General features: G+C 44.6%; 1 protein-coding gene across 5 annotated transcripts in view; it reads right to left on the bottom strand.

The window, feature by feature from the left end:
• Nucleotides 1-26666, bottom strand: part of PDE2A (phosphodiesterase 2A) — a 314549-nt gene that overhangs the window by 167482 nt on the left and 120401 nt on the right. For all 5 annotated transcript variants that reach the window (XM_085898655.1, XM_085898657.1, XM_085898656.1 and 2 more), the window contains 5 exons: nt 25370-25479; nt 18738-18790; nt 17660-17719; nt 9342-9483; nt 253-305 (listed from right to left, as the gene is read on the bottom strand). In XM_085898655.1, the coding sequence (XP_085754781.1) occupies nt 253-305; nt 9342-9483; nt 17660-17719; nt 18738-18790; nt 25370-25479 (418 nt within the window). The remainder of the gene's footprint in view (nt 1-252; nt 306-9341; nt 9484-17659; nt 17720-18737; nt 18791-25369; nt 25480-26666) is intronic.

Raw genomic sequence — 26666 nt, 5'->3', positions numbered from 1 at the left:
ATAGGTGCTGATGGGTACCTTGTTTGTCATATCTGAAGACAAAAAACTTATAAGGAAAGACTATGAGACTGCTTCCACTTCCCATGCAAGATGTCTCAATATTCCTCAAATGACCATCAGCTGAATTTCATATACAGTATATGACGAATAAATATTCATTCACATTAGTTTGATATATCCTTCTACTTCCTGGAAAGGGCATGTCTTAAAACCCTCTTCTACAGCTTGTGTTGGTGCTGTGCGGTTGCTTACATACTGGATGACTTTCAGCTGGAGTGACGCAGCATCAAGGTCTGAAAGTTCAGCTGTGGGGAGATGGATAAGAAAGGAATGGAAGATTAGACAATAGGGTGTCGGGAAAGAAACAAAGGATATATGAAGATGATTACTTAATATCGCATTACAGTTTTTCCAATTAAATATATGCAATATATATTAGCCTGCCCACCCATGCAGTGGAAGACTGGGCTTTACAATGTGTGTGTGTGTTTTTTTTTTTATGTGTGTGCCAGTGTCTGTCCAGGCGCTAACATTATTTTGCCATTTGATCTTTTGTCATCAAATTTTCAACAAACCTTTATGATAAGAATGTGGAGAAAATAATTAATAACTGTGTAAAAATGTAAAAGGGCAAAGTCACAGCAAGTATAAATAGGTTTCAGAAATCCATCCGCCACCCAGTGTGACAACTGGGTGTTTTTAATTGTTTCTTTATTCATTCACCATTTGAGCTTCAGCGTGTCTCTCCAGTCCATCGTTTTTTGTTTTTTAACCATTTGATCTTTTGTCATCAAATCCTGAACAAACCTTTATTATTAGAATTTTTATTAGTAGAACAAAATTTCAATAGGTATTTCAATAAAATGGATGTTATCAAAGCATTTTGACTTGCACTCCTCAGGATAAAACTGCAAGCAGATGAAGAAGAAGCACCAAACTCTCGTTTATCAAGTTACAATGTAATGCCCTGTACTGAACGTTGATTGGTTCAGAGAAAGGATGGGATTACCTGATTGGTGGACCAGAGAGCATCTTGAATCATAAGTCGGTGGAAAGGAACCATCATGAATAATGATTAGGTGGAGATGAATCACTGAAGTACCAGTGGAAACATAGTGGTAATTAGCTGAGGGATATATATATATATATATATATATATATATATATATATATATATATATATATATATATATATATATATATATATATATATATATATATATGTTAAAACACTTGGAATATGTCTTGCAATCCTGACAAATCACACATCTTCAACATATCTCTCTGAAAGGACCATCTGTAAACCCCCATCTACTTTCTCAACAATCCTCTTGAATAAGTCCTTTCATTCAAGCTTCTGTGTCTCACTATCTGCCATGACCTTTCCTGGGAAATCCACATTTCCATGCTGGCTGCCAGCTTAACGAGGGTAGAGAAGATCATGGTTTTTGTCTGGAGATGATCTGAGATGGTGGTGGACAGCTGTCTTGGAGACCTGGAGGGAAAAATGAGATGGAAGATAATGTGGAAGTTCTTCAGGCAAGAAAAAAGAGGAACAATAGAGTGTAGGTGAGACATCATCCTGGATTTAGTTGATTTCACCAGAAGTGGGTTGGTGGTGAACCTGGGTAGGGGGTGGGGAGTGACAAAGCATGGAAAGAGCAGAGAGTGCAGGACCAGAAAGGAGGAGGTAAAAGACAGAGACCACAGACCTTTCTACGATGGCGAAGTGATTGGCCCACAGACTCAGTTTCATCGCCAAAGATTCCAATAATCTTAAAGTCCTTGGTATCCATGGCATCAAGCTGAGCAAGTTTCAAGGCGGGAAGCATGCCCATAGGGGATAGTGTACTCTAAAGCGAAACTACTGAATAGGTTTGGTAGCTTCGCTTTTCATCTACTTGGTGACAGCTTTTGATGTTGACATTCTTGAACTGCTGGAGGCCTTTCTGGGTTTTCAGTCATGACGTTGTCGTGATGACATAATCACGGCATTGGTCCAAGTTCGGAGCACTTCACTAAATCCATTTGTACATTTACCAACTGCTTAATAACAATGGTGATGCTTCCTGGTTGTGATTGGTTGTCAAAAGACAATGGGTCCATGTGACAGATGGTACTTGTGGGTTCCAAATACAATCTGGCCTCAACAATCACCTCGTGGTGCATTGTTAGCAAGTATTAAGGGTGAGTCAAAAGTCCAGAAACGGAAACATATGATGGAATTTGAAAAAATGAAACAAACAAACTTTCCTACGTTTCCGGACTTTTGACTCGCTCTGTACAAGCCGAAAGGCTTCAAAGCCAATAAGTGGATGAAACAGCGATGTGTTGCCCTGACGAGCCTTAACAAGTGCAAAACCGGTCGATAGCTTCACTTTTCAGCTGCTTGGTGAAAGCTTTTGATGTTGATATTCTTGTATTGTTCGAGGCCCTTCTGAGTTTACAGTCGGGATGTCATCGTGATGATATCATCACGACGTTGGTCCAACTTCGGAGCACTTCAATAATTATATATATATATATATATATATATATATATATATATATATATATATATATATATATATATATATATATATATATATATATATATATATATATATATATATATATATATATATATATATATATATATATATATATATATATACATATAACACGGGTGGATGGTGAGTCCTCGTCGAGGTGAAGCTTCAGTCGACCTACATCAGTACGGTTTGTCTATTAATTACATATTTTTTGAGTTGGACCGTGAGTACGCGTATTAATTATGGACTATTGGAACGTAGCTTTTTGACATTGAGACCTTTATCCCCCTTAGACTCTTTTTGTATCCATAGTTGACGCTCGTGGAAGAGCTCGACAATTTTAAGACCTTTTCAACCCTTTGAACCTTTTAAGACCCTCAATACCCTGACACCCTTTAGACTGCAGCTTTCACTCATTGATCCTTCAGACTTTGTAAGACCTTTAAGACCCATTTAGACTCTAAACCCGATAGGCCCCTTAGACCATTTAGAACTGTAACTTATGTTGGGATATATCATTTAGACTTTAAGACCCCTTCGACCTTTTAGAACCCCTTAGACCTTTACACCCTTTAGCCCATTTTACATCTTTTGCACCTTTTAAGACCCTTTAGACCCCTTGACTGTTGAGACACTTTAGACTCATTTAGACCCTTTTAGACTCTTTGGACAATTTTTAGAAACCACCTTCGATTATTTAGACGTCCCCATAGGCCCTGTTAGACCCTCAGTACTTTTACATCCCTTTGTTGAATACAAAGTCAAGGCTCATAGAAGAGCTAGAACACTAAACAGATCAGGATGCAACAGAACAAAAGGTACAACAGAGAGAGGGGAGGGAAACACCAACAGAACTGTTGAGAGCAGTGGGAAACACTAACTTACGACTCTAACTACAAGTGGAACATACCCTTTAAACCTTTTAAACCTTTAAGACTGCTTAGACCAATTGACATCCCTTTTCGTCCCCCTTTAGATATTTTAAGACCATTTAGACTCCTTACACTCCTGAAGACAATGACACCCTTTAGACCGCTTAAACCCCTTGACCCTTTGATTTTTAGACCATTGGAACCCTTTCGACCCCCAAGACCTTTACACCCTTTGGACCTGTAGATTGGTTCGACACACGCCACACAAACATCTATGGAGTCTTTTTGCAAGACACAGACTATACTTTTTTCAGCAAGTAATGCGCAATCTCCACCCGCCAGGATTCTGTGTAGTCTGTTAGGTTGAACAGCAATAACATATTGGGCACTTGAATTGGTTCACCAATCAAAACCGAGAAGCATATCATTTTTGAGGTGAAAAGGTCAAAGGATCAAAGGCCAAGGTCATTAATTTTCATTCGATCGACTTGAAATTTGAACATGGTTTGCATATTAGGTCAATGAAGCCTATTGTTTTAGGTCAAAAAGGTCAAAGCTCAATGGCACATAAAATCATCAACTTTCATCCTATTAACTTGAAATTTGAACAGAATTTGCACATTGGGTCCCAGACATGGTTCATCAAAAATCAGAACAACCGATTTAGCCTATTTGACATGTAAACGGTTTCCATGACAACAATTTCACCCCATTATAATCAAATGGGCCTTTTGTGAATTTATTATTACCATACCTCAGTCATATATCAAGATGCCAAATTAAAGCATGTGCAGCTTATTTATTGGTCAAAACTAGGCAAAGGGCAATGTCACAGCCACCCAGAACATACAAAACATCTCTCAGGCCACAGTGAGAAAATGTATCAACCAAATTTGTTAAGCATAACATTCCAGCATATAAAACACTTGATAGGTCAAATTTTCGAAATTACCAAATTGCTGTTTCCATGGCAACTATTGTTTATTTGGATTTCGCAATATCATGTTATGCATGACACCATTCTTGTTGGGTCGCCGAAATAGGTGACCCTTATTGTCAGTAATTCTGTCTGTTTGTTTGTTTGGATGTTTGTTCGTTTGTCATCAGCGTAATTGGTAGTAAACGTTGGCGGATTTTCACCAAACTCGGGTGGTAGGTACATCTTATGACCTCGTGCTTTGGAAATTGTGATGGTTGCTAGGGATACTTTGGTTCCCTCGCAACAACTGAAGAACCTTCAAAATCGGTACCGTTCACGCCAAATCAATTCTGAAAGCCATTATCCTACGTAGGGTTATGAAATTTGGCATGAATGATCTACAGGTGAAGCTCTATCAAATATACTCCGGTTTTTGTGATATATGGAATACTTTACCCGCAGCGCCCCTACAATTAGGGTATGCGCGAAAATTGAAGGCCCCCTAGCGACCAGGTGAGTCCATCGATACGAACAAAACTTTGCAGGTTCATGGTACTCAATGAGTACTACAACTTTGCCGCAGGACATATTGACCGATTTCGCTTAGGTCAGGGGTCAAAGGTCAATTAGTGCAAAAATCGACAATATGCGAGAGCCGGAGGTGCCTTCATGCCAAATGCTACTCCTCCTAGGGTTATGGTCGGATGGTCATGAAAATTCACACTAATCGTCTGGAATACATTGTGCACAAACGAAAGAGCCGGATTCTCGATTTATATCTTTGTTCACCCATAGCACCCCCTCGGACTTTGGGGATTTCCGATTTCAAACCGCATTTTTGGTACTTTTCATTCAAATGGATACCGAGTAGTTATCAGTAGGTGGAACTGGATGAGATTTGCTATGCATAATCTTAAGGTGATTCCCTATCCGCAATATGGCATCCATTTTGCTCTATATATTGTAGTTTCCATGCTCGGCGACCCATTGCCGCCTACCGGCTTGTCTTTTTGTTTGTTTATTTATTTATTTAAATGTAAAATCTACATGATCCAATTTAAACGTGCAATTGGAGTCTGTGTCCTCAATCAGGAATTCCTCTTCTGGAATCATTTGTTTTTATTTTAAATAACTGTATCCACATGTTCCCCAGATATTCTACCAAATCCATTATTATTATTTTTCGATATGTCTGTGCCCGTGCAAGCTTGCGGCTGGAAAATGTGCACAATCCTTCCATCATTGCACAGAGTGCGTGAGATATATTGCAAAAGTGGTTTAGCGTTTGATTCCCTGTGCAAAGGGGATGGTGATGTAGTCAACACAAGTTAAACTCCCTCTCAATAGCCCGGTTCGCTAAACCTCTCCAGGGGAGCACAACATACATAAATTGCATGCCAACCACAGAACAACTATAATGTTCCAGGAAATGAGAATGGTTGCTCAAAGTTGGTGAGAATGATTGGAATATTCTCTCCGTTCATTGATCTGGTGTTCTTTCAAAGCACCATCTTGCACAAGTCGGCATTAAAACTGCAGCAGGCAATTCTCGATTTTTCCTCAGCACGACATAGCGTGGGTGAATGTGAGCACACCACCCACGATATGTCTGACAAGATTTAAGTGCTTCATTACACGTCATTCTGTCCATCTGTTCTTGTTATGAAAACAAATCCACACAAACACACTACATTTCACATCCCAGTGTTGTAAGTACTCCAGGTACATCTTTCAGTCGTTTCATTTATTGTCAGGTCAGGTCAGATCAAATCTGTGACTTGCTACAGATACCATGTAAACCTGTACTAACCAGTTTTATGGTTGGGTTGTCAGCGACTAAAACGTCTCCCCAACCAGGTTTCTGGGTGAGGAGGGTGTTTGGATATGGACACCCAGTAGGATTAAAAACAAAACTTGTCAAAGGGCAGAGGAGCTCCTTGTGAGCCAACGGCCATCCATATCTAGTGCCCAACTGTCTGCGGACGTCCTCCTTGAGTTTGTTACCTCTTTTTAGGAGGTTGGTGGCAGGATTTGCACTCCGGCCACCGTAAAACACTTCATTCCTCAACACGCACAAAAAACACAAATAAATCTAAGAGAACCCATTCCGTAGGAGGACCACCTGTGAAGCTGCCTTTTGCAAGGTAGCTCACTCGATGATGAGATTGGAGCAAAGCCCTCGGGACCTCCAATATTTAATGAGAGGAGGAAAACCACGGGAAAACTTGCTGGGTCGGGTCGTGTTGTTGTATGTCGGGGTGGCGCTGAGGTGTTGTCCACCAGATGGCGGTCTCCTTGGGTTAACTTGAGGTGGTTCCTTTGGGTGGGTGCCTGGAATATCCACACTCCAAGAGAGGATGATCATCTCTCCCTGCTGTCGTCTGAGCTCCAGCATTTGAACATCAGTATTGCAGGACTCTGAGGTTCGGAGATCGGATAGTGGCGATACCATGGTGGGTAGTTACACCGACTACTGGACTGGTCACCCCAATGGTTATCGTGCCCAAGGAGTTGCTGTGTTCAATAGGTTGACTCCAATAATAATTGAGGTAACACCATTCAACGGTCATATCACGAGACTGAGGATTCGTCACTCTCTGGGTGTCATTTCCTTGGTCTCTGTATATGCTCCGACTGAGGTGAGTGATCTCACTGTGAAGAAGGCATTCTACGCCACGCTCGAGTCTGTGGTTGATCAGTGCCCCAGGCGAGATACTCTTCTTACCTTGGGGGATTTCAATGCATTTACTGGCGCTGATAGGGATGGTTATGAGGAATGTGTTGGTCCCCATGGGTCTTTAACTGTGAACCAGAATAAATTTCTTGACTTCGCAAGATGTTGTGGACTTAGGGTGGCTGGTTCATGGTTTCAGCGCCGACAGGCTCATCGCTGGACTTGATATTCTAACGCTGCTGATGTGGCAAAGGAGATTGACCATGTGCTCATTGATGGTTGCTGGAGGATGATCCAGAACTGCAATTTCGACCGGAGTGCTGAGTTCCTCAATATCGACCACAGGCTTGTTGGCGCAACTCTGAAGTTGCAGCTCAAATCCAGGAGAATGGTACCATCCCAATCTAGGATGGATGTTGGCAGTCTCGAGGATGAGAGGGTAGCTGAGGAGTTTACGGACTAGTTGAGTGGAGATTTGGGGGGGTCTAGGTGTTTCAGGGCATCCTGAAGAGTTGTGAAGTGACTTTGTTTGTTCGGACTCTTTTCTCTCGCCTGTGGAACCAACTTCCCCAGTCTGTTCAGTCCCATTCTTCCCTCCAGGGCTTCAAGACAGCTGTTCACTCCTGCCTCAGTTTTTTACTCCATACTCACACACACCTACTTCAGGTTTTTTACTCCAGACCCCCATCCATTCTCATGATTTCTTCTATCCCAAATGACACCATTCCCAAGATCTCCCTTTTTCAGGTTGTTGTGATTTTTTTTCCTCTCTCCCTCACCTCTTTTTGCTTATTAGTTGTCGGTTGATTTTTTCCTATTCTGTCTCATCCCCACTTTTCCATTCACCTCTTGCTGCATTTCATCCAACTTGTGTGCAGTTTGTTCACCCCCATGTGTCTTCTCCCCATCCATTTGAACTCACTCTCACTTCTACTCTGCTGATCGTGTTCTCCCTTTCCACTTTGTTCCATACCATTATACTAGAGCTCTTCCATGAGCCTCCATCAAGCATACACAAAACAAACAAACAAACAAAAAAAACACCTTGCCCATCACTGGTCGTTATACAACACTTACTCTGAATCCCAGCACAAAGAGCACTCCCTCTGTACCCCACACCAGAGACACTCGCTCCAAACCTGAGTGCCTAACGTGCTCACTCTGAACCCCAGCACCAAACACACTCACTCCGAACCCCAGTACCCGATGCACTCACTCTGAATCCCAGCACCCGATGCACTCACTCCAAACCCCAGCACCCAATGCACTCACTCCAAACCCCAGCACCTGATGCACTCACTCTGAACCCCAGCACCCAACGCACTCACTCTGAACCCCAGCACCTGATGCACTCGCTCCAAATCCCAACACCCAATGCACTCGCTCCGAACTTCAGCACCCGACACACTTGTTCAGAACCCCAGCACCCGACACACTCGTTTAGAACCCCAGCACCTGACACACACGTTCAGAACCCCAGCACCTGGCACACTTGCTCAGAACCTCAGCACCCGACACACTCGCTCCGAACCCTAGAATCTGACACACTCGCTCTGAACCCCAGAACCTGATGCACTTGCTCCGAACTCCAGCACCTGGCACACTCGCTCTGAACCTCAGCACCTGACGCACCCGCTCCTAACCCCAGTGCCCAACGCACTCGCTCCGAACCCCAGCACCCGACGCACTCGCTCCAAATCCCAGCACCAATGAAAGATTTTTGGGAATATGGTATCTGATCTATCACTGTATCTGAGTTTGTCGAGTCAGTCAGGTAACGTTGGCAGCAGGCCACTTCAAACATGAAACGTGTCCATCAAATTACATTTAAAGTCTTTCCTTGCAGTGAATTTAAGGCATAGCTCCAAGAAATGTCATTTTCTTCCCAGTAACATCCCAGAAAATGTCCATCCCGTTGGAGGTTTCAGAAACTGGATGACATCAAGCAGAGCAAAGCAAAGTTTCTCAGTCGTGACAACAGTTCCATTGTCGTGAAAGAACACCATTACGATTCTCTCCAAAGATAAAGATTTTCCTCGCTCGCTTTATTCCAAAAATGAACAATTATTCATTCTCATGCTTGATTTACCCATATTATAAAATCGTTTGACAATGAAATGGAAATGCTGAAACTTCTCGAATTGCATGATCCTGGTGCCACGATGTCTTTCCTGGACATTGGCTGAGTATTACCAGGAGATCTTAAGGTCTTCACAAACAATGGTTGCTATACTTTGGAGTTTGTGTGAGAGAGAGGAAGTGTCAGGGAGGGAGGGGGACTGGGGAGGGGGACTGAGGAGGTGATGTGTCAACATCACTTTCTGCCTTATAGTACAAGCACGTACCGCATAGTTGCAGAATCTTCCTGTCCATATAACTGAAGGTTTCACCATCATCATGTGACACCAAGTTTTGGCCTTTAGCCACACTGGCTTGGGACGAAGCAGTCAACACCATGTTGTGCACCCTTTTGCAGCAAACAGAGATCTACAGGCATATGACAGCGGCATAAAATTGAAAATGTTGAATAACAATGACAACAAGAAAGAACAACACCATGTCAGAGATTGCAGACCCTCGCTAGAACTGTTTTGTATGGTGTATTTTGTGTGGCAAATAAATGGAAGGATATACCAAATGAAAAGGTCGTTGATTGCAAATGAAAGGTCTAATAAATGGTGTAGTTGTAAATGCACAAAGGTCAAGCAAATGTCTGAGAAGTTGTAAAGATCAAATGGTCTGAAAGTCTAAATGTTGAAAGGTCGAAAGGGCGAAAGGTCTGAAAAGGTCTAAATGGGTCTGAAGGGTCGAAATGGTCAAAAAGTCCAAAGGGTCTTAAAAGGTCGAAGGAGTCCAAAGGGTGTAATTTAAGTTTTAAATGGTTGGAATTGTCTGAAGGGGTTGAAAGAGTCCTAAAACATATGAAAAGGGTTGAAACATTCAAAGGGGTCAACAAGGAAAGAAATGGTCTGAACATTTAAAGGGTAGAGAGGAGTCTAAGGGTCTTCAGGGATCTAAATGGTCCAAGAGGATCTCAAGGGTCAAAGAGGTCTAAGGGTTCTAAATGGTGTAACGGGGTCGAAGGTTCTTTGGGGTCTTCAGGGTCTTAAAGGATGTGAGGGTTCAAAAGTGTCTAAATGGTCTGAGGGGTCGAAAGGGTCTTATGAGTCATAAAGGGTTTTAGGGGTCCAAAGGTCTTAGGAGTCTAAAAGGGTCTTCAGGGTCTTCGGGTTATAAAGGGTCGAGAGGGTCTTAGGGTTCTAAAGGCTGTGAAGGGTTTTAGGGGTCTGAAGAGTTTTAAGGTTCTGAGGGTCTTTGTGGGTCTTTAGGGTCTTCATGTTCTTTGGGTTGTAAAGAGTCTTTGGATCAAATGTAATTAATACACACTCACATTCTGTGCAGACAAACAGACAAATATACAGACTGAAATGCAATCCCCTCTTCTTTACCAAGGGTAACAAGAGCTCAAGTGAGCACAATATATGCCCGAACAAGAAGGTATATACAGAATTGTGCTACAACATGGAAAACAGCATCCTGGTTGCCATGGCAACCACTTTAGATGACGAACGTACGTCACGACACACCGTCTCCACAGTCTGTACCTATGTACCAAATATGAAACGTGAAAGTTGAAAACTTTGGGAGTTAGAGTGCGGACAGGAACGGACGGACGACATGAATCACATAATACGCTCCAATATATATGTGTGTATATATATATATATATATATATATATATATATATATATATATATATATATATATATATATATATATATGTCTATATATATATATATATATATATATATATATGTATATATATATATATATATATATATATATATATATATATATATATATATATATATATATATATATATCTCTATATATATATATATCAGGTCAGGTCAGGTATGGGAGCATGTGCCAGAACAGCGCGTCGCTGCGTCCACTTTCCGCCGGTACTCCAGGGGCCTCCGTCTGGCCATCCCCCAGGCAGATGCCAGGCCCATCCCCATCTCCTTGAGATGATGGTCAACCTGCTGCAACCATGAGGCACGTGGTCGGCCCACTGGCCTCCTCCACTCATGGGACTCGTGCGCTGAGAGAATCTGGTGAGCAGGATCAGCGTCAGGAAAACGAGCCACATGTCCATACAACCGCAGCTGACGCTCACGGACTATGCAGGTAACAAATCTCATCCGAGTCTCTCTCAGCAACCGCTCGTTGGACACAAAATCCGACCAGCGATAGCCAAGGATTCTCCGAAGAGACCTGGTACCAAAGGAATTAAGTCTCCGTCTCAGATCCTTGGTCAAAGTCCAAGTCTCGCACCCATAGAGCAAGACTGGAAGTACCAAGGACCTGAAGACTCGGACTTTCGCCCTCCCGCACAGGTACCGGCAGCGCCACACCCCATGATCCAGTGAATCCATGACTCCCCAGGCCCGACCCAGACGTCTATTGACCTCCGGCTCACAACCTGCGGAGACATGAATATCACTGCCAAGGTAAGTGAATCTATCCACGACCTCAACATCCTCACCACAAACAGACACAGACAGGACAGCAGCATCCAAGATGTCACCGAAAGCCTGGATCTTTGTTTTGACCCAAGAAATCCGTAATCCCAACGGCTCCGACTCCTCATTCAGCACCTCGAGGGCCCCCAAGAGGATGTCTAAAGTCTCCGCAAAGATGACTGCATCATCTGCAAAATCAAGGTCCGAGATCTTGACATTGCCAAACGATGCACCGCAACTTGATCTCTCCGACATCCTCCCTAAAATCCAGTCCATACAAGTGCTGAAAAGTGTGGGGGCAAGTACACATCCCTGACGAACTCCAGTAACAACTGGAAATAAGTCAGAGGCGGTACCACCACACTTCACAGCACTCTCAGTACCAGAGTAGAGTTCAGACATAAGATCGATCAGTTTCGGTGGCACCCCACGAAGACCAAGAATCCTCCAGAGGACATCCCGATTCACTGAATCGAACGCTTTACAGAGATCAACATAGGCTGCAAGCAGCCCCTGCCGAAACTCGTCTGCGTTCGGTGAGGACACGAAGTGCAAGGATACGGTCAATCGTTGACCTCTTTGGTGTAAAGCCTGACTGCTCTGGACGCTGGTGCTCAAGCAGATGGTGGCGAACCCTATCAAGAATTATCCGAGCAAAGACCTTGCCCGGCACTGAGAGCAGCGTCACCCCTCGGTAGTTGTTGCAGTCTTGGCGATCACCCTTCCCTTTCCAGAGAGGGACAACAAGGCCCCTCTTCCAGTCAGTTGGGATGATGCCTGTGTTCCAGGCAGAGCACAAAACTCCAGGCAACCACGCGAGTGCAGCATTTCCACCAGCCTTGAGAAGTTCGGCATGGATGCCACAGATCCCTGGAGCTTTGCCCCGTTTCAACTGGTTCACCGCAGCCCGTGTTTCCACAAGCGATGGTGGACCACAGTTGATTCGAGGGTCAGCAACAGGGATTGTAACACCCCTTGACGTCCAACTCGACAGCTGGGGGATCAGCCTGGTACAACCGCTCAAAGTAACCGGCCCAGCGGGCCTTCACTTCAGACTCCTCTGTCAAGAGCCTACCACCCTCTGCTCGAACTGCAGTGCTCCGAGGGATGGGCTTGGATGAACGTAATGCGCGAATTCCCCTGTAGCGGGACGAGAATCACCTGTCCATAGGTGATGCTCTACCCCCTCACAGATTCCTCGCACATAGGCCTCCTTGTCCACCCTCAGTGCACGTACAGTTTTACGCCTCAGCTCCCTGAACAGCTCAGCTCTGCCATTCAGCCTGGCCCTGCGACTCTGGTCAATGGTATCCAGTGTCCCTTGAGAGACAAAATTCTTCTTTGCCCTGCGGTGAACTCCAAGGCATCCACCGGCAACATCAAGGACGGTGGTCTTGAAGGTGCTCCACAACTCTTCAGGACCCCAAAGCACCCAGACCCCCAAGTGTCCACTCAGCCTGTTCGCAAACTCCTCAGCTACTCTCTCATCCCTGAGCTTGGCAACATCCAGCCTAGGCTGGGATGGTACCATTCTCCAGGATTTAAGGTGCAGCTTTAGAGTTGCTACAACAAGCCTGTGGTCAGTATTGAGGAAATGAGCACTCCGGTAGACCCTGCAGTTCTGGATCATCCTCCAACGACCGTCAATGAGGACATGGTCAATCTCCTTTGCCACACCGCCAGCGTTGGAATACCAAGTCCAGCGATGAGCTTGCGGGCGCTGAAACCATGAACCAGCCACCCTAAGTCCATGACTTCTTGCAAAGTCAAGGAACTTAGTGCTATTCTGGTTCATAGTTCCTGACCCATGGGGACCAACACACACCTCATAACCATCCCTATCAGCTCCAGTCGATGCATTGAAATCCCCCAAGACTAGAAGTGTATCTCGTCTGGGGCACTGATCAACCACAGACTCGAGTGTGGCGTAGAATGTGTCCTTCACGGTAAGATCACTCGCCTCAGTCGGAGCATAAATAGAGACCAGGGAAATGACACCTAAGGAGTGACGAATCCTTAATCTCATAATACGCTCGTTGACCGGTGTTACCTCAATTATCATTGGGGTCAGCTTATTGGACACAGCTACAGCAACTCCTTGGGTATGGTAACCATCAGAGCGACCAGACCAATAGTAGGTGTAACCACCCACCATTATCTCGCCGCAATCCGGTCTCCGAACCTCAGAGAGAGCTGCAATCCCGATGTCCAAACGCTTGAGCTCAGATGATAACAGAGACAGGTGATCATCCTCTCTTAGGGATAGGACATTCCAGGCACCCACCCGAAGGGACCGCCTCAGGTTAACCCAAGGAGACCGCCGTCTGGTGGACGACACCTCAGCACCACTCCGACACACTCTCCCGCAATCTGACCCAGGGATGTTACCCCGTGGTTTCCCTCCTATCATCAAAGATTGGGGGTCCCGAAGGCTTTGCCCCAATCCCATCATCCGGTGAGCTGCCCTGCGAAGGGAAGCTGCACAGGACGTACTCCCACGGAGTGGGTTTTCAGATTTTTTTGCGTTTTTGCGTTTTGCGGAATGAAGCGTTTTACGGTGGCTGGAGTGCAAATCCTGCCACCAACCTCCTAATAAGAAGTAACCCAACTGCAGGAGGACGTCCGCAGACACAGTTGGGCACTAGATATGGATGGCCGTTGGCTCACAAGGAGCTCCTCCGCCCTTTGACAGGTTTTGTTTTTAATCCTGCTGGGTGTCCATATCCAAACACCCTCCTCACCAGAAAACCTGGTGGGGGAGACGGTTTAGTCGCCGACAACCCGACCATAGATATATATATCGGGCGCATAAAAATATAAAAACTTTTCGAAAAATCAACATATGGGTTCATAATGACCAACATCCACCACAATTCCCTTGAGAAAATGAATTTCGACAATGCAGCAAATCTACAGGCATATGATATTGGCATCTACTTGAAAAAGTCGAATAACAATGCTGAGGGTGTAAATGTCTCCTCCAGTTTGACAGGCTTGCACTCCCGCCCTGGCAGTGGAGTTGCAGTTTACATCAAACACTCAATTTCTCACTCTCTGTGCACTGCTGTTACATCTCCTGAACCCCAGGGTTACCTTTGGCTGCGACTTCCGCTCTGCTCCCACCTCTTGTTTGTCTGTGTCCTGTACCCTCCTCCAAACAGTGATGACTCCATGTACATCGCTCTTAGGCAACATGGACAAACATTGAACCACCCATCCAAACTGTCTTCCCTGTATGTGGTCATTTAAACTGTGACCATGTCAATTGGCTGGGTGTTGGTACCTCTCTCACCAGCCATGGCACTGCAGCAAAGGTCTTCTGTGACTCCATGGAACTGACTCAATCTGTGACCTTTCCAACCCAGATTTCTCCAAATGGTAAATCCTCCCTTCTGGACTTGGTGATGACAAACTTTCCTGCTAATGTCTCCTGTTCTTCCTCTGCTCCAATTGGTTCATATAATCATATGCTTGTGAAAGTCAACATCTCTGTAATGTCAGACTCACTACTGTTGAGGCAGCTCTCTGAGAATAGCCACTAAGGCAGACTGGCAGGCACTACCAGCTGCCATCTCTCTTTAGGACTGGTCACCCATATCTACTGCTCCTGATATTAACTCAGCCTGGGAAATCTGCTCTCTCTTATGCACAGATTCATCTCTTCTCATCTACAGTTATCATACACTTCCTCTCATCCATGATACACCAAATCCTGTGGTGAGCTAGTCAACTTGAAACAACTCGACTGATCTTCCTGGAAGGCAAATCCGACTCAAGGCATCCTCAGATCATTTAACAAAGCCTTCAACAAATGTGTTCCACTCTCAGGAGAGCCAGAAAACAAATTGTTATGTGGAAGGGGGGCGGGGAGGGGGGTGGGTCCATGGCTAGACTGTGATAAGCATTGTATAGTCCTGTGTTTCGAGTAGATTAGATTGTCATGTAACAGGGATCTGACAGTCAGTCATTTGTTACATGTGACGCTGAGGAGGCAACATATGTTATTTATCGACAAGGTAGAGATTAATTATGTATGCGCAAAACCCTCTTGTTGTGGGCAGGGCTAGGTGAGGACTTATCATCACAGAGGCACATGTGTCACGTGTGTGAAAGGCCAATTACGATCTATCTGGCCAGTGGGTGCCACCAATTGTGGCACAGTAGGCTGTCGAGCCTGAAAGAAAAGATGGACTGTACTGATGCTTTTATTGGGACCGTCCCTGTGGGTGACCCAAGAGAAAGACTCTGTCCAGGAGGTAGAAGAGAACTTGAGAGTTCTGACCGGGGAGTCCATGTGAGAGGACAAGGGGAGGCTTGTCAGAGGGCAAGAGAGTCAGTGAGCTCAATGCAAGAGAGAGGACATGAGGGAGTTCACAACTATGCATATGAGTGGAGATCGGAGAGTCCACCAAGAGAGACTGGTGTGCAAGGATGATGGAGACCTCGCTTGGAGGATAAGCCTCATGTGGGTTTGACCCAAGCTGGATCACCCTGTGTTTTGGAGGTCCTGGAGGTAAAAGGACAAAGGGGACCACATGCCCAAGTGGAAGACCTACTCATTGCTGACCCTACTCCTGGCCATTTGACTTCTTCTGGATACAATCAAGTCCTGTGTTCACCCTGCACATCACAGACAAAAGGGAAGTCTCGGCTGCATTATTGTTCTTTGTGAAAGTGTGAACTGTCGGCACCTAGTGCGTTATGTTTTACGGTTTATCTCTTATCATTGTATATAAGTTTATGTATCCCATTCGTATTTTTGACTCGTTTTTGTTATGTTATTATAGTGTTTTGTCGACCCTTTTCCCTGTGCTTTGTTGTACAAAAATAAATCCTTTAAAAGGTAAGAAAGCGTGTTTCATGCATCTGCTTTCCGTGTGTGTTTGTCGTCATTTCGGCTCGTTTGGCCGACCTTGGGGAATGGTAAAAGTAAAGTAAAATTGAACGCAGTGCCTTAAAAGACCACATGGATCATCCCTCGGGGCGAAAGGTCCCGGTTCTGAAGAATTCCGTGTTAATGGATACTTGGACATGAAAATATTTTGATGGCCTCAAGATTGAACTTTTAAACTTTTCCCCTCCTCTAAAAACAGGTTGCGCCTTGTTAAGTCTTTCTCTGGAGTATGCTCCCGTTCCATCCCTTCCCTCATTTGAAATGGCACCATGGCCGACTCCGCTTGTGAGAAGACAGAATGCCTCAATTGTGTGTTTGTTTCCAAACCTTGTGTCCCCAACCCCAAGCTCTCTGTACCTATCCCAACTGCGACTGGACCATGTTTCTTTTGCACCTTAGAAGTTGGAAAAGCTTCCGGCAACCCTCGACTGATTCTGCAACTGGACCGGACGGCATCAATCCACGTGCCCGAAAAACGTGCTCTTCTGCTCTTGCACGTCCTCTTTCTGCTCTGTTCACCCTCATTCGCCCTCGGTCATCTTCCATCCGCTTGGAAGTCAGCCACCTTCACTGCATTGCACAAACATACTACAAAAAGAAATCCTCTGAACTACAGAGGCATCAGCTTACTTCCAATCATCAGTGAGATGATGGAATCCATCTTCGCAGTTGACATCGCTTCCTCCCTTTTCTCAAACGGCCTGATCTCAGACCATCAGTTCAGATTCAGACAAGGTGGCAACCGGAGGCAAAAGTTGCATTGTTTACTACAACTTGAGTATCAAGGGAAATAAAAATAGGTTTTCTTATGATGGACCTACACCTCATTCTGTCACATTATTGGTGCACCAGCTTCTGCATAAACAATCTGGAAGGCTGGCTGGCACAATGCCCCACTAAGCATTTCATGAGGAAGATGCTCAACATCCCAAATATCCATGTGGAACTGTTTGGTGTTCCCATCTGAGCACCTTGGTCCTTATGTTGTGACCTCAAGTTTAAATCCTATCTCTTATGTTAATCTATCCATTCTCTCAAATTGTCCTCATAATACAGCCAACAATATATTTATGCATCCAAATAATGTCCATGTCCTACATCCAAAGATCTCCTTTTCTTTGCTCCTGCATGAGCATTAGACTGTTAAAAAAAAGCATAATGTCAAATCATGATAGCACAAACCGAAGCATATGGTTTTCTTTAATATGCATAAAGAAGAGCTATATTGGCACGAGGAACGTACGCTTTTTCCAACGGTGACGAGGCTGGCCTTTTCTATGGTGTTCAGTGGGCTGCAGCGCATCTTGAAAAAGGCACACACACAAACACAAGTGGAGAGCAAGCGATGATCAGAACAAAATCAGCATACGGTGACAGTCTTTCTTTTCCATGTCGAAACATAACCAAAGCAAATTGTGCATAGTGCCATCTGCATATCATATCCATGAGTGGGAAGGGGATGGTGAAGAGAGAGAGAGAGAGTAGAGGACTGAAGACAACAACAATGGACACTGGAAGAAAATGAAGAAAAGGAGAAAGAAGTCAATGGGACATGGATATGGGGAGGGAAAGGAAGGAAATAATTCCTTCAGTTTTGTTTAAAGATAATTTTGAATACAAATGTAACATGGCCAAAGGTAACCAAGTGAGAAGGAAATCATATAAATTGTCTCTTTGGAGGACTGCTTGCACCTTTGGTAGGCAAGTATAGAGGAATGCGCACTCGTCTCGAAGCTGTCTACCTTATCGAATCCCGACCCAGCTAAAAACTGCCATCCTGGTGTTTCACAGGCAGGGAGATTCATAAATGTGTGTGCCGTCCCTCGGATGGACGCTAAACTGGTGTCCCGTCTGCCAGCATTCGTTGGTGGACATTAATCATCGCATGGTGTCCGTCGTGAAGAGGAGGAGAGCGATCACTGACACCGTGGGAAAATTCCAAATTCTTGCCCTAACCTACAGGGGGCACTGCATCAGCGGCATAGCCATGCTCCCAGTAATGATGCAAACCAGCATCCATGAGTTGCACACAAAATGAATGAATGGCAAGCCATAGTTCCATTCCAAATTTGAAATTCCTTCCCTGATGTACTAGGGGCACTGCAACAGATGCATAGCCAAGTGCTGCAAATGCACCGATCAATATAACGGATGAAAAATGATTTGCAAATATTAAACAATGGTGATACAGTAGTCTGCTGGCCTACTGTTCACTGCTTGTTGAAATAGATGAAAAATTAATATATGGAACTCAAAAATATAAACCATATACATTTATATGCTGACCCGTGACTCATACTTTTACTGGTTTTGCAACATACCAGCACTACCAGTAGGACTGCATTGTTGCTGTCAACGACTGGAAGGATCTCCACTGAATGAGTAAGGGAAGAGCAGAGGACAGAGGCATTAAAAAACAAAACATTTTCAAAATCCTACGTGAACAATAAAAAGATTTTAAAATAATAATAATAATAAAGAAAACTCATTGGAATGCATCAGATTCCTTTCTTCACTTGAAAGTATCTTTCTGAACACTCGCTTGTCGAATGATTTATTCACACCCGGGGGACTTATATTGGCTTGTGGACACGGGGGTGCAGACTCGAAGGTGAGGATTTTACTCATTCCTCATATACACGGCACACGTTGAAAATTTGCTTTTAATGCCATTGAACATGAATACCGACCGACGTCATTCCGAGCACGATTCAAGACATCCCAGGTAGGCGAACATGATGAATATGAGCTGACGGCTAATGGGATGGCTCATGAGTTCTCACACTCAGCAGTCTAGTCTGGGTTCAATTCCCCAACCGAATATAAACCGTCATCCTATTGCTTTTTGCAGGTAGGACGTTTAATCAAAGAAGGTACCGTCTGCCGGGGAGGACATTAAGCCAGCTGTCTCGTATACCAGCATTCCCTCGTCGATGCTAAAAAGCCCACGTATCTTTTTTGGAAAGAGTAAGGCAGTATGTGTCAGCACTATGGTGACATGTTATATTCAAGCTGTAAAATACGGGGAGCAATTGCATCAGAAGCTTTGAGGCACACAGTGGAAGGAAAATGATGCAATCATCAGCCGAGTGCTCCGTACGCACAAAAACCTTCAAATACTATAACATTTGACATGCACTAAGGTGCAATCAAACACATGGGTGTAAGTCAGACAGTCATTGCTTATTGGGTGTGATGGGCATTGTATTCCATGTTTAATTCCATGCAATTTTATTAATTGCAAGCCGGAAAGTAACAATTCACCATTGTGAAAAAAAAAAACAGCTAATTGAATTGTTGATCCCGCTGAAAAAGAAATTGTGAATCTAAAGCTGGATGATCCAATTATAATCTGAGATTGAGTGGGGCATTGTTGGAATGGCAATTCCATGCAAGCGAGGCAATGGATCAATTGACTGGACAAAACGAATAAATAATTAATTTGTGGGGTTTTTAGAAAGTTATTAGAATTTCAATTGTTGGTGAGTTTTCACAATATCATCAACTGATTCAACCATTTAGACTTTCGAGTCTAATTTACCTGCACGGATACCATTGTGTGCGTCTATTCAATAACGCACATGAAAATAGCACAACTTCACTGACTGCACAACTTTGGAAACTAATACATTGAATGAGTTGTATCCAACACAATAACAGATGTCGAAATCATCATCACGTCCTCCGATCCACTCTTTTTCTTTTTCCTCTTTATTAAATGGCGAAGTGAGTACCAGTGTACTGGTCCCGGTGTATGCCCCGGTTAGAATAGGTGTACCATATCCCTGTGTGTCATAAGAGGCGACCAGGGTTGGCGTCAGGAAGGGCATCCGGCCATAAAACATTGCCTCAAGAAAAAGCCTAACCCCTGCACAGTAGGGAAAAATGGCTGTAAAAACGGTCATTTTTTTGTTTATATATCAAATATTTCTTTGCTGTCTGTGACATTCATGACGCTGGAGGTTATCACATGTCATTCGCAAACAAACAGGAATGGCAAAAACTATCAAAACTAGCATGCCTTACTTGTACCTTCTCTTATCTATTGCTTTATCCATTGGCAATCAATTTCCATTGCCTTACTTGTACAGAATTCAATCTGGTGCCTACCCTACCGAATGAACACACATTGAGCATGACGTCATACAAGATAATACACAGAGACATCTTTTGTGGCTTTGATAAGTTTTGTGATACATTTCAGCTCGGCAGACTTTTGCCATCCAACCTTCCAACTTCATCCACAGAAATTTATATTTTATTTCGGTTCCGCTCTTTCGTTGTTTTTATTCATCTTTCGGCTGCTCCCGTTTGGGGTCGCCACAGCGGATCATCCGTTATGATCCGCATACTGATTTGGCACAGGTTTTACGCCGGATGCCCTTCCTGACGCAACCCTGGTCGCCTCTTACGACACAGGGATAAGGATTGGGTTTCGCCATGATTCCAGGCTGCCTTACACCCTCTCATAGCGTGGCCCAACGCAGAGCTCCCGTCCTCAAGCGATCCTCCGACCCAAGCCTCCGAGTAGCCGGATTACAGGAGCACGCCACTACGCCCGGTAGTTCCGCTCTTTCATCTTAGCATTAAAAAATACATTATTAAAGACCACTCAACACAGTCAATCACTCTCGTGTCCTGTTCCACGAAATGAAACTCTGTTACCATAACTCTGCAGTACATGTCTAGCTTATAATCATCTCCCAACCTTCCATATGCAGTTGGTCAATGTCTCTGTAGTTCCACCCTGTGATCAATTTGTAACCCAGGTGCTATAATTTGAATCTTCATCTACGATATGACAATATGCTTGTTCGTCAGTCCGTCGTGTGTAAAGCTGCTTTCCACCCATTGGTTGGACATCTTGCCTGACTCCACCCACAATTGTAACCTGTAAAATCATACAGCTGCCGTGTTGGTGCGATCCAAAGCCAGACATATTCGGAGCTGTCATGTTTACAATTGCCATGCTTTCCCTATAAGTTTTCCCTTCACTGTAAAACAACCAAAGCAACTGTTAAAAACATCATCAAATATCGAAAGGATGAAGCTGATCAGCATCACGGGCCTTGTGAGGGCCAAAGTATACTCCTCAGACTTCAGTCCTTGGGCTTCAGGCCTCTGGTGGCAGCGTAAGGGCCAGTGCAATTGGAATCTATCTGAGCTATATAACCATGATGTATTATATATGTACAAAGGCAATGGGCATGTTTTTGCTTCAAACAGGGGGATTATTTTTTTTTTTAATTCAGAGCGACTGATGCAACGGTCTGTTGCCTTACACACCGCCGAAGTAACGACGTGACATTCTCTTGAGTAACTTTCTCCAACATCAACTCATCCTGGGAATTCTTTCATTTGATTTTGTTCTCTCTCTCTAATGCATAGACGTATCCCATCTCGTCTTCACTTATCCTACCTTTCCTCCCACCCATAGCACACTGAAGCTTGTGGCGAAGCAGTTGACCTGAAGCAACTTGCCTTCGCCTCATGGAAGGCAAATCCAACTGAAGGCAATCTCAGTTCGTTCCAAAAAGCTCGGAACAAGTGTGTGTCTACCCTGAGGAGAACCAGAAAACATCTTTCTAATCTCAAGTCTGAACTCTCAAGCCTGTCTCCCTCCGCCAAATCCTGGTGGCATCCAGTCAAGTGTTTCTGGTGTATGTTCCCCCCTCCATCCCCTCCCTTACCTCAAATGGCCGCACAGCTGACACTGCACATTAAAAGGCTGAATTCCTAAACTCCGTATTTGCTTCCAAATCCTGTGTGCCAAACCCATCACTTTCTCTACCCACCTGACCCAGTTGTACCCAACTGTTCCTGGACTCTGTGTCCTTTTCTCCTGACAAGGTGGAGAGTTTGCTGTCAAACCTCGACTCAGATTCTGCAACCGGTCCGGACGGCATCAGTCCACATGTCCGAAAAACCTGTTCCTCTGCTCTTGCTCACCCTCTCTCTGTTATATTCACGATCTCATTTGCTCTAGGTCATCTCCCATCTGCTAGGAAATCAGCAAACATCACTGCCTTGCACAAAAAGGTACAAAAACAGACCAATAAACCTTCTCCCAATCATCAGCAATGTTTTGGAATCCATTATCGCTTCAGACATTCAATCCTTCCTCTTTTCCAATGGCTTGATTTCCGCTCATCAATTTGGATTCAGACCACGTCACTCTACCCTTGATTTTTCTACTTCTGCTCTCCAAAACAAGAGATGGAAATCCCCAATGCCAGACATGAGATCAGCCATCTCTCGAGACATATCTCGTGCTTTTGATACAGTCTGGCACCCCACCCTGCTCACCAAACTCTCTTCCTATGGTATCCAAGGACATCTCCACTCATGGCTCGCAGACTTCCTCTCCTGTCGCAGTCAACGTGTGGCCCTAAATGGAGTTCTTTCATCCCCTCTTCCTGTCCAGGCTGGAGTTCCTCAAGGTAGCGTTCTGGGCCCTGTTCTTTTTCTGGTTCTCATCAATGATCTCTCTGACTCTCTGGGAAATCCTCTTTATCCCTTTGCTGATGACTCCATCCTCTGCCATACCATTTGTCATCCCACAGATCGGCAGGTAGCAGCCTCTTCACTCTCTGCAGATCTGGAAAAAATCACAAGCTGGTCCAACACTTGGAACATGTCTTTCAATCCTGACAAATGTCACACTCTCACTCTGTCTCTGTCTCTCCGAAAGGACCATCTGGACCCCCCCCCCAACCAATCTACTTTCTCAACAATCCTCTTGAGGAAGTTCTTTCATTCAAACTTTTGGACCTCACTTTCTGCCATGATCTTTCCTGGGAAAGCCACATCTCCAATCTTGCCTCCAAAGCCAGTGACCGATTGGGCATCCTCAATCGGGCAAAGTCCTTCCTTGGCACACCTGTGATCCTGACCACACACAAAGCTTTCATCCACAGCCTGATGGAGTACTGCTCTCCCCTCTGGGCTGGTGCTCCTGACTCTCACCTTTCTTGGCTTCAGGCTGTGGTAACCAAGGCATTTAAGATCATTGGTATCTCCTGCGATAAGGTTGAGTCTTTGGGTTTCTCACTCTCTCACTGCAGACAGGCCGGTGGTTTTTCTATTTCCTACCAGCTCCTTTCTGGTGTTGCACCCTTTATTCTTTCTGTGCTTTGTCACGTCACCCCCTCCCCCTCAGGGCACACACGGTCCACCATTAATCCCCCTCTGGTGAAAAGACCTAAATCCTGGATCACTGCTCACCTACACTCATTTGTTCCTTTCTTTTTTTTCCCACCTGTGGAACAAGTTTCCACATCCTCTTCAATCTCATTCTTCCCTCCAGGTCTTCAAGACAGCTGTTCACCACCATCTCTTATCTTCCCCCATCCAAAACCATGATCTTTTCGACTCCTGTTCATGCACCCAAACCCAACTCTTTCATATTCCCTGCTTTCCTTCCTGAAAGTCCATGTAGTGTCAATCTTGTTTACCCCGTGTACCCTGCCCCATCCTTCTCCCTTCCACAGATCTCCTCATGTGTCTAGTTCTAACTGGTTTGTGCTTCCCTCTCCCATCCCCCTTGTCTCTTGCTCCCCTTATTATACGTTATGTGTGTTCGCTCTTATATGAGCCTTGACATTGTATCTGTCTATAATTCCAGCAATCTCTGTGTGTCTGTGACTGCTGTTTCTCGACAACCACTGGTCCGATCTAATTGAAACTTGCCAGGTATATTGCTGGGGACCTGTGGATGTGCCTTTTCAAGGTTTGATATTAATCGGACAAGTGGTTCCCAAGTTATGGCCATTTATTTACCAAACCAATGACAGGACACAGTGCTATGACGTCAAAATTGACGTCACAATTCTACTTTTTTTTTGCACATACGGTCACGCATGTACGGAACATACTCGTAGATTAAAGAAAGGGCTTTCAACTTGGAGGTTCCACAGGTTCTTGCTATTATTTCCGAGTATTTTCTTTGATAAGGCTCGACTGGAGACCATAAAACACGTCATTATAGAGGTATTTGTCCAAGGAATTCCGGGAATCTCGCAAAGTTGTGAAAGAAAAAAAAAACCTGTCATCATTTACTCTTCAGGATGCGTATATATGCATCAGGAAGGAGGTAATTTGTTTTGGGTCGTTTATTGGCACAATTAGGCTGCTCGTGGGTTCTTGAGAGTTGCAATTTCACAGGGTTACCACACGTCTCATGGGATTGTGAGTTGGACAGGTGACCGTGATGGGCTGTGACATGTCGGAGCCCTGCTGATGCTGTTTCGATCGCGGTTTCTGTGAAGTCGGTGAAAGCAAGATTGTGGAGGGAAAGAGTTAACCATTTCGCTGTTTCAATGAGGTCATGAATAATTATGTATTGATTGATGTGGGATGGCTGAGGGGGTAGGGGCAGACAGAGAGGGTTGAGATTGGGAGGGGGGAGAGCAAAGATGGGTCAGAGTGGAGAGGGCAAGGTTGAAGAGTTGGAGAGGTGGGGAGGGGGGAGGTTGAGGAGTTGTGGTGGAGATGGAGGTTGGGAGGAGGTTTAAAGGCTTGGAGTGGGGAGGTGATTGAAGTGTTAGGGTTGGGAGGGGAAGGTTGTGGACTTAGGATTTGAGAGGGCAAGCTGAGTTGGGGTTTGGGAGGGGGTTTTGATGGGTTGGGGTTTGTCGAAGGGTGGTTGAGGACGTAAAAGCACATCTTAAAATTGCGCAGATATTCCGTGGGTCCCTGCTAATGTAGTTTATTCTAAGGTTCAATGACTTACACAAAAGTATGTGCTCTTCATAAGCCTTATGCATGAGGTCAGTTTTCTGAAAAAGCCAGATGATCATTTGATGGAATGTCTCGGAACAATGTATGAGAATCTCACATGCAGGAATTTTCTTTCTTTTAATAAGTAGACACAGTGTGAAGGTACAGACAGTTCTCGTAACTATAAAACAGGGCAGACAGATGTAATGTGGGAAAAGGTAAAATCAATCCTTGCCTATCTTGTCCGGTGGAAGTGGGACAGCAAGAGGAGTGAGGGCCGGGTGCAGTATGGTGTGAGCAGGCAATCCATCACACTCAGTAAGTACTGGCTTCTCCAACACATCTCTGCACACACAGCAAAAAACAATTAATATATATTATACAGTATACATGTATATCGATATCACAAAAATTTAACAAGCATTGACCTTATTCTTGATCAACATTCATGACCTCTCTGCTTCTCCAGATAATCCTCTGTACAATTTTACAGATGACTCCACTCTGTGCAGAATATTACACAACACACTTGTGAGAGACAGGCTTCTACATCCATCCATCAGGACCATACTCTATGCAGAGCGTTGGTGCTGCTTAAGCAGTCTCCTGGGCTATTGGGCACAATCCTGGATGGGTCAACACTCCAACACAGGATAACAGCAAGCTGGAACTCATTTTGCCAACCTCAGAAGAACGACAGGCAGAGTCAACCCCACCTGGTATTAATTCAACAGCCAAGCAGGATATGAACTCGGGATCCCAAGCCCACCACCCTAACCATGAAGCCAACACTAAGCGTAGGCTTCTACAGATATGGAAGAAATAAGTCGTTGGTCAAACACCTGCCATGCTCTCACTCTGTCTCTCCACAACGATCAACTTTTGAACCACCCAGTATACATACCTGCACAACCACGAGAAAATATTCAGTTCCTTAGATTCACAATTTATCACATCCTGTCTAGGTAAGACAACCTCACCAAACTGAATTCTAAGGCAATCCAATACTTTAATATTATCCACAGCGCTAAGAACATTCTGAGACACTCGGAGCACATTGCAGTGTATGAAACTTTCATCCAACATATCATGAATTATGGGTCTTCACACTGCGCTGGTGCAGATGCTTCCCATCTTTCTCCCATGAAGGCTATCAAATCCAAGGATCTCTGTGTTATTGGCATATCCCGGCAGGAGGTCAAGTCCCAAGGTTTACTTCTCACCCACCGCTGGCAGGTTGATGGTCTATCTGTGAGCAGGATATATCAAAAGGTTGTGGACGGATTCAGACGAAACTTTGTGGACAGGTTGGGTGTGTGAAAAGGACCAATTGCTTTGTCTTTGATGAAGATCTGGATCCAGATCCAGATACTACAATTATAAAGTTATTCTTCACCATTGAGAGATGGGGCAAAAAATGATAGATAGCATGATATCTCAAAAAGTTGTGGATAGATTATGACAAAACTTGGTGGATGAGTTGGGTAGGTAACATGAAAAAGCCGATTCGATTTTGGTTCAGGTCCAGATGC

The sequence above is a fragment of the Eptatretus burgeri genome, chromosome 10, assembly GCF_056783735.1.
Source record: "Eptatretus burgeri isolate ZD-2024b chromosome 10, Ebu_testis_v1, whole genome shotgun sequence".
Lineage (NCBI taxonomy): Eukaryota > Metazoa > Chordata > Myxini > Myxiniformes > Myxinidae > Eptatretus > Eptatretus burgeri.
The sequence above is the reverse complement of the archived record's forward strand: the minus strand, read 5'-3'. Positions and strand labels throughout refer to the sequence as shown.